This window comes from Leptonotus elevatus, chromosome 17, assembly GCF_054856555.1.
Source record: "Leptonotus elevatus isolate MCC_2025b chromosome 17, RoL_Lele_1.0, whole genome shotgun sequence".
NCBI lineage: Eukaryota > Metazoa > Chordata > Actinopteri > Syngnathiformes > Syngnathidae > Leptonotus > Leptonotus elevatus.
The window spans coordinates 164,095-176,135 of NC_141255.1; the positions used below are offsets into that span (position 1 = coordinate 164,095).

The window sequence follows — 12,041 nt, forward strand, 5'->3', positions numbered from 1 at the left end:
CATTTTCTGTGAAGTTGTTTTCAGTATAAAAAAAAAACGTTTTCACTGGATACTACACACCAAAATGCATTAATATAAAGGGTGTGGCCGTTGAAATTTTACAGCAACTTAATTTTGATCCTTTTAACGAAGCGTGTGATGTGGTCGTCGACTGTGTTTTTGTGTTCGGTAACCATTCTTTCTTCTTCCTTCTTTTTTATGGGCTCTTAATCCACTACAAATACCCCCCCCCCCCCCTCCATTTCCTGTCTTGGATGATTGGACAAAGTGATTCATCCAGGTGTGCCCGACCTCAGTAACCAGTGCCACGACGACTAATTCGACAAAATGGCCGGACACACCTGGATGAATCGGTTTGTCCACTCGTGAAAGACCGGAAACCAAAGAGTGGTATTCAATTCAGGAAGTAGTCGAGCTGCGCAAAGAGCCCATTGGTGAGAATATTCGCCTTTTGTGCAAGTTGTCATATGACTCATTCGCCATCGAGGAGGCTCACGAGCACGCGCACGCGCACTGGAGCCTCAACGACCGCCAATTAAAGCCACATTTTAAAAAAGGGGGGAAAAAAAGAAGGAACGTTCCATCGCAAGGCGAATGCAAGTGTGGCAGACTTAAGATGGATGCCGGCTTTAAAAGTGGTTGTGCGCGTGTCAGACGCCAAACCGTGAAAACAAAAATCGCCAGTGAGTTGCTTGTTCTGTAAAAAAGTTTCCTGTATTCTCGTTATCGAATCGACACAATCCACTTTTTCTTCCCCTCTGTCACTTTCCCCCTCCTCATTTTTTGCAGTGTTATAGGCCAGAAAATCCACGTCACGCTGTCAAATCACTCCCTCCTTTTTTTTCTTTTTTCTTTTTTGTGTCTTTCCTCCCTGTGTGGGACCAACATCACCGATTCTTACACTATTCGGGGCTCGTCTTCGTCCAAAAAAAAAAAAAGGGAAAAAAGTTTTGGACCCAAATCGTGATGACTGGATTTCGGCTCAACTTGTCCCCGTTGAAGGAGCCGCTGGGCTTCGTCAAACTCGTGGAGTGGGTAAGTGAGGTCTTTCTTTCTTTCTTTCTTTCTTTCTTTCTTTCTTTTTTCTTTTTTTTTAAATCCTGTGTATGTGTGTGTGGTTCTAAGTGGGTCAGAACCAGAGGACAAGGAGGTGCGGTTTTCTTTCCTTATCTAAACTACTTTTTAAGTAGCAGTACAAAGCTATTGGACAGTTTTATTGGCTAATTTTGTATATGTCATTTGATGGAAAGCATCTTTACAAAAAATGAGTCAAGTTTTGTCAAATATCCATTAATAATGAAATACACAATCTGTGCATCATGCCTTACTTCAACCTGGCCATCAGGGAGCCGTGTAAAACGGTCATGAATACAAAAGAAACTACTCTCAGTGACTCAGTAACCTGCAGTATTAGATTACCTTTTTTTGCAGAGGATAAAGAATATATGTCTCGGTGTTGTTTTATCGTCTGTTCGTGTTGATTGACAGTTTGTGGTCAAATATACGAGGCTTATAATCCCACAACTCCATCCATCCATTTTGCGAACCCTTTATCCTCGCAAGGGTTCGTGCTCGTTGTCAGTTTGTCAAGTCGTGCCATCTAGTGTTGAACTAAGAGAACGCAATGATTTTGAAGCACGCGCACTACGGTGCCTCTGAGAGGCCACACTTTGCGAGCCACCAATTCACCAATTATTATTTGGAGTGAGCGAGCAGCCCGGCTGGCAGGAGCTAGCAGGAGAGGCTAGCAAGAACTCGCTAAAAAGAAAGGAGAAGCTAAAGGCTAGAACAAAAGCGAAGACAAAAGCCCGAATCATGGGGCTCAGTGACGACCAGCGCTGTCGACGGTAAGCGGCGGTTGACCCGTTGGGTTCGACGCTAGCTGCAAGCACCATCAAAGGCTAACTACGGTTACAAAGTTCTTCTCCTTTGAGTATTTATAACAGCAAGATGGCGGTGAAGCATGTCGGTAAGGCACAGCACAACCGATGTAATAATCCGCCAATAGACCTCCGATTACGTTTGAAAAATGTACGTTGATGTGATCAGAGGTGGCAAGTCCAGGTCCAGAAAGTATAAGTCCTGCCACAGTTTGGCTTTCGGTGCTAGCTAAGTGAGCTCCCTAGCTAGCTCCTCGGGTGCTCGGCAGCTAGCGCAAGGGGCTAAAGGCAAACTGGCAGGGTTTTTACTTTCTGGACCTGGATTTGCCACCTCTGGATGCGATAGAACATCACATACTTGAAGCTGATGGAAGGCAAAACTGCTTCTTGCTGCGACGTGAACAAAGTGAACTGACGTCCATTTCATTGACTTCCTGTCCTTTAAATGAAAATGCTTTCTTATCCATCCGTCCGTCCTTGCGACCTCGGGAAACGTCATCAGTCACGGCCCAAGTTGAAAGTAGGCACGATCGTACTCGAAACGGCCACGGTTCGAGATTCAAGCCGTGCTCCGTCATAATTCACCTTGTGGAAGAACAGTCTGGCAGAAACGGATCTTACATGTAGCGCGTGTTTGTACGTATAGAGCGGAGGAGACCGCTTCATCCTCTTCGGTTCTCACTGACCGCACGGCTTGGACGATTAAAGCAGTGACTTGCTTACTTGAAATTGCACAAGTCGGCACATTACACGATGCTAACTCCTGGCTCATGTGAGCATGCGCTAGCTAGCTCCTCGGCTGCTTGTTTACCTGCTAGGGAGCTAGCTAGCTAGCTAGCACAAGCAGCTAAAGCCAAACTGCGGCAGGGTTTTTGCTTTGTGGACCGGGATTTGCCACCTGTGACTCTAAACGTCACTTCCTGTCGTCTGTTCCCGCACTCCAATCGCTCCCCCGAACATAAACGTGAACTTCCGCCAACAATACTCGTGTTAGTCGTGGAGGCATGTTTTGCCTGCCAACTGGGACAATGTGTGCCGTGAATCCACTCCATCGGTATACTCTTTTACTTTCCTCCAAACGGAGCCGCATGTTGCGTTCAGGGTCACATTGTTCAGGGTTGTTTGTGAAAGTGTCAATTGTGTCATATGATGAGCTGGCGAACAACAACTTGATGTCCTCGTTCCGTAGTGGGAATATAAAGCGGACCTAAACGTTTGTGCTTCCTGAGATTCGAAGAGTTGGACTGTAAACAGGAAGTCTGGAATGCATGGAAGTGCGGATGATGGTGTTGACCCAGATGCGGTGAAGGTGACATGTCGGCTTCCCCTCATACAGGTCGTTCCGTACGCTGGAATGTGAGCGCGTTTGTAGGAAGCGCCCGGGCCGTTAACATGTGGCCGCACATCTGGTTTGAGGCCTCAACGCGTGTACGTGTGCTCAAAGCGCGCATGTGGTGCTGAAGTCAGCACTTTTAAACACAACAACACGGAGACACTCCCTGAACCATGACATATGGTTCGGCACAAATTTGACCCAATTTGACATTTGATAGCAATGCAAATACCCGAAATATCCTTTCCGCCTTGAAATTTGACTAACCCGAAACACACACACAAAAATTCGGCAATTTTGCCTGTTTTTTTTTACAGTAGTATCAATTATTTTAAATGTATGAAGGTTTGAACGTTGAGTGTTAAAGTTAGAGAAATTTGAGAAAATGCAAATGCCTATATGAGAAAAGTGTCGTAAGTGTTTGGTGAGGGCTGCACGATGTTGGGAAAAACATGTCTCGAAATTTCAATATTATTGTGATATTTAACGTGTACCTTTTATCTAATGAAAGAATGACTTTTTTTCATTCCGAAAAATCAGCAAGCTCAATGTATTCTTAGTTCATTGTAATTACGCAACCATTGGATGGCGATGCACATTTAAGTGTGCGTCTGCTCAAATTCAGATCAAATCATAGAATTCCAAATTCACGTCTTTGCGATATGCATATTATGATGTGGGCCGATATCGCGATATTGATATTTTCTTGATTATATTGTGCAAGCTTAAAACATTTCAAATAAATGTCAAATCTGTGATAGTGAGCACTTCTCCTTTGCCGAGATAATCCATCCCCACTCACAGATGTGCCGTATCAAGATGCTAATTAGACGCCATGATTCGTGCACAGGTGTGCCTTAGACTGCCCACAATAAAAGGCCACTCTGAAAGGTGCAGTTTTGTTTTATTGGGGGGACTCCAGTCAATACTGGTTTTGTGAAAACCAGTCAATACTGGTTTTGTGAAAACCAGTCAGTACTGACTGGATCAGCCGTTCGTGTGTTCAAGCCTCTCCACCCACAAAAATGTTTCAATCAAAGAATTGCACTGCAAATATCAAATATCAAACGATGGCACATTTTGCCCACGTTTTGTTTCAATTCAGTGGGCAATTTTGCGCTGCTCTTTCTGGTAACTGTCGTTTTTTGTTTGTTTGTTTTGTTCCACAGGCCTTGCATAAACCGCGTTTAATCTGCTTTGTCTTCTCACGTCGATGTCCGTCTGACTTCTTAAAACCCGATTCCAAAGACAGACGTTTGTGCGCGCGCTTTTGCATCACATGGTCTCCTCCACGCTAAATCGCAAATGCTGGCCAGAAATTCTGCAGCGGAATGCTCGCCGAGGAGACACTTGAATCGTCAGCATGCATTCGAGATCACAAGAGAATGCAATTTCTGAAGGAATTTGCCGTCCATGACTAAAATCGGACGATGCTGAAGAGGGAGTGCTTTGAATCGGTCAACAACAACAACTCCCCCATTAGCCATTTATGCGATGAGGCCACAAGCCCGTCTAATAAAGTATTTGTTTCTTTGTTTTGCGGTAGCGATATGGAAATGATGGCGCTGGTTTCGGTGGTGTCACTTACTTGTGTGTCTTCGCTATTAGTGGCGGAACACTGCAGTTCGTAAGTGTCATTTCACAGCACTCGGTACGAGGGATGTAACGATAACAGCAATATTGCCATTTTAAAATGGCCACAATATCTTCGTCGTCATGTCATTATATTCAAAGCAGCACATTGTGGCAAGTTACACTTGGGCAGTTCCAGCACCCTCTGGTGGTCAGTTTATTAGCGCAGCTTAATTAGAATTAGGGATGTTTTGGCCGCTGCGGCGATTGTCACCCGCATAAATAAGCAAATATTTGTCAACACCTCATAATACCAAATGATTTCCAACCCAATGCGACTCATATGGAAGTGTTGGTGCCGACTGGCGTTGCTGGCGAGCGAGCGAAAGGAAGACGGCGAGTCCACGATGCGATCAAGTGACGCCGTTGCTGACTTGTGATTTCCCTCCCGTCGTTTGAACGGCGCCAGTGATGGAGTCCAGATGAACGGAGCCGCCGCTCGCGAGCGGTTTGTTGCGTCGGGTGTTTGGCGTGCGATATTTCAATGAATATGACTCACCAAGTCAAATGCCGTTTTTCACTATTTTGCCACAACGATGGTCTGGACATCCGGACTCGGTGGTCTGGACATCCGGACTCGGTGCACCGCAAGTAATTCCAATGACTTTAGACACCTTGCTGTCTTGTTGTTCCGAACAGCTGACGGCCATATTTGCTTTTGGAAGCTGCGGCGGTTTCACGGCCCAGAACGTCGTGGCCATCTTGTGCGGCGATGGCAGAAACGAAACACTCGACGTCAATTACCGCTACCCCTTCAGGTGAGAACGCCGCCTCGTCCATGCGGAGTTTGGCTTTTAGACCAATGGCAGGTTTGATATTTTGTTGGGGGGGGAAAAACCAAAATCGATTACACAGGGGAATTTTTGAAAATATGAATAAAATAACGGCTTTTTTTTTTGTGTCCCTTCACGCGTACAACAAGAACGAAATGAATTGCAGGCAGATTGAAGTCTTTTACAAAACGCTGCCTTTTAATATTTGTCTAAACTTCTGGCAAAGTTTTTCTTTTTCATTTCTAAGAATTGCGCATCACATTGTGGCCAAAGGGAGAATTGCTTCATGTGCCTTTTGGTTCCCGTAAGCTGCTGCTGCGCACGGCAAACTTTGCATGCACGGCACATTGTTTACTTGCCAAGACTTGATTTGTCCGTTTCAAGATGAACACAAAACCAAAAGCTCAAAGAAAGTCAACAGCATTAAAGAGCAGCCAGTCATTTTTTCATATATCGTTGCTGCTGAGTGAAAAACACTTCTGTCCATTTTTGTCTTTTTTTTATTTTTATGTTGATGTTTTTGGGATGCAAGTGAATGCAGACGTCCCGAAAACATCAACGCAACCATTTTGCTTTCTTCCACGTCGTCGTGTTTTGTTGTGTCGTCAGGTTAAGTCAGGTGGCGCTGATGGAAGGCAACTCCACCATTTGCAATCGCTCCGTCGGCGCCACGCATCTGATGGGGGACTCGTCCTCCGCGGCCGAGTTCTTTGTGGGCGTGGCCGTCTTCTGCTTCCTGTACAGCATGGCCGCCCTTTTGCTTTATTTGGGCTACATGCACGTTTACAAGAACTCTGACTTTGGACCCATTTTGGTGAGAGCTTTGCATTTCTCTTATGTTCAAACGAGGTCGGGGCGATTCCAATTTTTGATCTGAATTCATCGCATGACTTCGATAGTTAACTCGCGATTCATCACACATTTTATATCTCTTCTAAATGTACAATAAGATCTTTTTTTCGTAAGTTTTCATACATTTGTTAACAAAAAAGTAGATGCAAGATTCAGATTAAAAACAAGTGTGCTGTTGACTTGTGTTGAGGTCATTTTTCTGCCACTAGATGGCATAAATGCATTTGTAAGACATAGGTGCATTTTTCTTTTCATATTAAGAGCGATCTGATCTTTAAGACGAAGTAACTTGTGAAATTCTGCACATCTTTAAAATGGTAAAGCACAACTTGACCTCAGTCTCCACAACTCTGCGTTCTTATTTCATTTTGTTCCTGCAAAATTTAGACGTGGACGCGTCTGCTGCGTCGCGACTGGAATTCATGCCCCCGGCACAGGCTTTCCAAGTACGGGGGCGGTCCTTAATTGCAGCTTAAAAAAAAGAAAAAGAGTGGCATTAAAGGAAGTCCAAATGAAGGCACTCATTTCGACACACTTGGTTAAAAGTGGCGATAATAAGTCCACACACCCCTGTTCGAATCAAGTTGAGCCGTTGCCGTCCGCCTTTTCGACAATGGCAGTAACAGCGCGAGTGTGCGTGTGGATGACTTGTAGGACTTTGTCATCACGGCCGTGGCGGTGTTCCTGTGGCTGGCGTGCTCGTCCGCCTGGGCCAAGGGCCTGCAGAACGTGAAGGACGCCACGGGCACGGAAGGCATCGGCGCCACCGTAGCGCTCTGCAAGGCGAGCAACGTCACCTGCGAGGTCACCGAGTTCGCCAACCTGCGCACGCTCAACATGTCCGTGGTGAGATTGGCCTTCATCCCAAATGCGCCTTCGTTGGCTTCAGTCGTGGGTGGGAAACACTTTGCTCCTTTGCTGGTCACCCTTGTTGCTAGGCAGAATGAGTTGGGCTCAACCAATACTTGCTTAGCTTTTGCTGCATCAAACAGTGGATGCAAAATCGATTTCAAAATAATATGTATATTCAAGATATATTTGGAGAAGAAAGTTAGTGTACTATTTTTAACGGCGCCATCTGTTGGATTTATGCAAAAGTGTTACTGCCCAGTTTCTCCAGCACGAGTCCTGACTCACAGTCATGAGACACTGAGCAACAACACTTTCACGTGTTCCCCACTCGCACTTTGAATGAGCCAGCATTTGTTTTTTTAATGTTTTGTCCCCCCGCCCCCATCCCCCCCCCCCCCCCCCCCTCAGGTGTTTGGCTACCTCAACATGTTTGTGTGGGCCGGCAACGCCTGGTTCGTGTACAAGGAGACTCGCTGGCACTCGCAGAAAATGTCCCGCCAGCCTGGACCGGGCGGGAGGCAGCAGCTCCCGGCGGCTATATAATGCAAACACGCGCCACCAATCAACGTCTTCATTGCTCATTTGGCGTTTTGTACCCAAACAATTGCTTTTTTCTGATGCATTAATGCTTTTAGAATATCAAATTGGCTTTTCATGTCAAGTCGCTCCACCAAAGACGTTCAGGGTCCTCGTTAGGGTACCGCTATTATCTTTTGGCTTGTCCTAATAACGGGAAGGTACTCACTCATTATAGCACCTAAAACCTCAATTCCTTTGTTTTTTTGTTCTGTACATGCTCAATCCTGTTTCCGTTTGCTTTTTTATGCTTTTCACTGCATTGATATGATTTGATATTTCCATCTTTACTCATTTCAGCCAAGGTGCTCGCTGTAAGCTTCATTAAATCAGGAGAGGTTATTCATTCTCGTCTGCCTTTGTTTACGTCAGGATTCATCTGATCTGACTCTCCCCACCATGATGTGTGCACACTCATGGCCAACAATGAGGCGCTCTAAAGGGGCCGTGCTGGCAGACTGCCCAGCTGGACGATGCATTTTAGTGGCGTCGGCATGGAAAGCAAGTGCGTCGATTGGCCCCGTTTTAGCCTTAAGCCCCAAAAATGGAGGAACATTTAAATGCTGGCAAAAGAGTTTCAGCAAATATCTTCTGACATATTGAATATATTTAGTAGGGATGTCAGGCGATTACATTTTTGGAATCCTGATTCATCGCAAATTTTACATCTGTTCTAAATGTACAAAAAAAATAATCTAAATGTTTGTACTCTTGTTAACAAAAGTGGTATTAAAAATGAACATGAAGTAACTTGTAAAATTCTGCACATTTTTTAAATTGTAAAATACAATTTGTCCCCAGTCTCCATTATTATTGAATTTATTCCTGCTCGATGTTGTCTGCTGCGTTGCGACTGGAATTCATCCCAGTACAGGCTTTCCAAGTAAGCAGTCATCAATTAGTGGCGTTAAAACAATTAGTGGCGTTAAAGGAACTTAAAATGTACTCACAATGAACGCACTCATTTTGACATCCCTAATAAATAAATAAAGCCCTGAATGGGGTCTTTCAATCCGGGTTAGAATTGTTTCGTTTTGGAATGTAGTAGGACATGCTTTTATTTTTCATTTTTTATTTTGCAACAAGTACTCTTCTCTTTTCTTCTCTTTTCAAACACGGTTTGAACCACGCCCACCTCCAGCAATACGCGCCATGACAAGCCAATAAGCAGACGTGTGTATTTGCTGACGTTTCATTCGTAAGTGAGTTGCGCTCTCAGCCAAAGAAAATGGCCGTCATTGCAAGGGCAAGCCACGTGACATGTGCCGTGCATAACATCTTTCGAACCCAGTTGCCAAGGAAATGCCATTTCCGCATCATTCCTTCTGGATGAGGTGGCAGCGGCAGAATGTTGAATCTGGACGTGGATTGTTGACATTGTTAGCATCTCCGATGTTCCAAATTGCTTATGTTGTGTTCCATTCATTGTTTTGCTCTTTCTGTACTGGTTGATGCTTGATTTGTTTGCATTGTGACAGTTGAGTGTCTGCAAGGTATTTCCAATGTATTTTGATATCTGTTGCATTTTTGCTTGGAATGTGAGTAAATATGGATGTGGAATAAACAAAAATGGACGTGGCGGTATACCGGTGATGCCCCCGCACATTCTGTATTCTATATAGCATTTCATGTTTTGTTGCTTTATGAAATATTCACAATTTAGATAATATGCCTTTGTGTTTCTGCAATGCAATTTAAATATATATTCTGTTGTAATCTTTTCCTCCCTGTATTATTGTGTCCTTAAAGAGCAACTCAACACTAAATCAACTTTTCTTCTGATACATATTTTTTACATTTTAGTGCATTTTTGTTTAAGCTTGAGACAAACAAAAATGTTTGTGCGGTGCCGACTTCAGGTTAAAAACGGGGATAAACACCATTTTTTCTCTTGGGACGAGCATATACTGTACTAGCTTAGTGATTTGTTAGTATAACATTTGGTTAGTTTATTTAGCATGGATTGTGGTAGTATAGAAATAATTCCGATTGTAGTTTTCACTGCTGCTGTCAATCACAGCCAGACGTGACCACGCCCAACCCTCTCCCCACTCACAATGGTCCTCCTTTGAGCGCCGTTTTCAAATATTAGTGAGTCTGCTTGCACTTAAAAGGGAGCGAAATAGATTTGCTTCTCATTAATCCTAATGAAGTGCAGTTGCTTATTTCGGCCACAAGAGGTCAGTGGAGTAAAATATATGGAAGCATACTGCACTGACCCATATTTTAACCTAAATTCTACAAATTTGTTACATGAAATTGTATTCATTGATTACCATCAGTCCATTATGTGGATGTTAGGTAAAAAATAAAATAAAATAAAAAGAGTCCGATTTCAGCCTGTCGTGACTGAAAGAACAAGATAGCTTCTTTTTTTTGGGGGGGATAATTTCCTCTCCACGCTGAACTTCTGACCTCACCGGGTCGTGACCCTCGCTCGTCACTCCAAGCCGACTACTTCCGAAAGGTGCCGGAGATGACGTCACACGATCGTTCCTCGCCTGCTGCGTGCGAAAAAGCGAGCGAACGAGAGAGAGAGAGGAAGGACGGCTCTCGGCGAAGCAACAAGGAGGAAGAGCAATGGCGACACTGGCTCGCCTCATAGCAAGTCCGGATAGCTTCCTCAGCGAGCCTTGGTCTTCGTTCGTCGGTGCGGCTCAACTGCGTCTCGTTGACGGTAAGTTGCGAACGCGCGCAGCCGTGGACGGTTGTCTTTTTGCGGGCAAAGTGTCAGGAAGTGCCCCCCAAATCCCCCCCCCCCCCCCCCCCCCCCGAGTGTTCTCTGATTGACGGTTCTCCTCTAGCAACACGCAGCGGCTGTCAAAAGCAGCCAAGTAAGTCAGTGTCAAAACATACGAGCGCCAAATGAAATGGCCAATGGCGAACCCGACGCGTGGACCGCGCGCTCCCGAAGCAACGAGGCGAACATTGACGCTGCGTGTTTTCGGCCCACTCGACTCGGACACGCAAGCTGTGTTGCAACTCTCCACGACTTGGAAGTTTGGTAGCTGACAGCGACGACCGAGGCGGGCAGCCGCTGCTAACAAGCTAATGCTAACTAGCGTGCGTGCGGGTGCGCGTGCGTGCGTGCGAGCCCCGCCCCCTGCGAACAGTTTGGAATATTGTTCCGATTTTGTTTCCACGCAGACTCGCTTTTGCAGAAGTGCCACGAAGAGATTTCTGGTGTCAAAGAAGAGTTGCGAGTGGAGGCAAGTTGAAGAAGCTTCACTTCGCTGCGTGATGGCGGCAGTTTCGTACACACGAGCTTCATGTTGCACTTATTTCGGCTCCAGCGACTCGATTGTAAACAAGTCCGTCCGTCCATCTGAACCGCATCATCAATTACACTTCTTAGAGCTTTTTGGTTGACTTTTTGACACTTTTCAAACTAAATTCAATTACAGGCTGAATGTGCATGAATCTTGGGGGGGGGGGGGGGGGGGTTCATACATGAGACCAACATCAGCAGACAGATCTTTTAAAGCGGGGCTTTTCAATGACTAATTTTGTTGGGCAAAATGTTCAAATCAAGAAATGGAGCCGGCCCGACACATGAAGCGCCCAGTAAACAGCTGATAATGAGACATTTCAAACCAATACAGATGAGAAATATTCACTTTTTTTTTTTTATCTCCCTTTTACATTTGGAAACATGGCAAGGACATGAAAAACAGCATAGCAACACAAGACAATGTGTTTTTTTCCATTTAAATAAGAATCCAATCAAATTCTGTAAATAATAATTTTGGTCACATCTCACAAAGTGCAGAAGACCACGTTTGTTTCCGGTTATGTCCGAACTTGGAACGTTACAAAGTGCACGATATCGTGTAAGGACGTGCGGTCTATCGGATCCGCTTCCTTTCATGGATGGCGTGTCGTCTGTCACAAGCAAGCACGCGCGCTGGAGACGCACAAGCTATATTCTACATTTCTATGTATTTATTTTCAAGTAGTCGTCGTCCAGGAAGTTTTAGAAATGGTGACATGTAAGAAAAATCCATCATTTGTATAAATCATGTTGTAAAAGAGTATTTAGTGAACAATGACCAACATGAGTCACTATTCGACTTCGGTATTGTTTTAATATAAGGAGTCTCGCACGCTGAATGCTGCGCATCGGCTGGTATTTAGAAGTGCTGA

The 12,041-nt window shown here is 44.9% G+C and overlaps 1 protein-coding gene across 1 annotated transcript; it reads left to right on the top strand.

Moving 5' to 3' along the window:
- Nucleotides 1–594: 594 nt before the first annotated feature.
- sypl1 (synaptophysin-like 1) lies at nucleotides 595–9,619 on the top strand. Its single transcript, XM_086060225.1, has 5 exons — nucleotides 595–1,035; nucleotides 5,485–5,603; nucleotides 6,228–6,432; nucleotides 7,125–7,316; nucleotides 7,731–9,619. The coding sequence occupies exons 1-5, from the start codon at nucleotides 967–969 to the stop codon at nucleotides 7,863–7,865; spliced, it is 720 nt and encodes a 239-aa protein (XP_085916351.1). The 5' UTR covers nucleotides 595–966; the 3' UTR covers nucleotides 7,866–9,619.
- The last annotated feature ends 2,422 nt before the right edge of the window (nucleotides 9,620–12,041 follow it).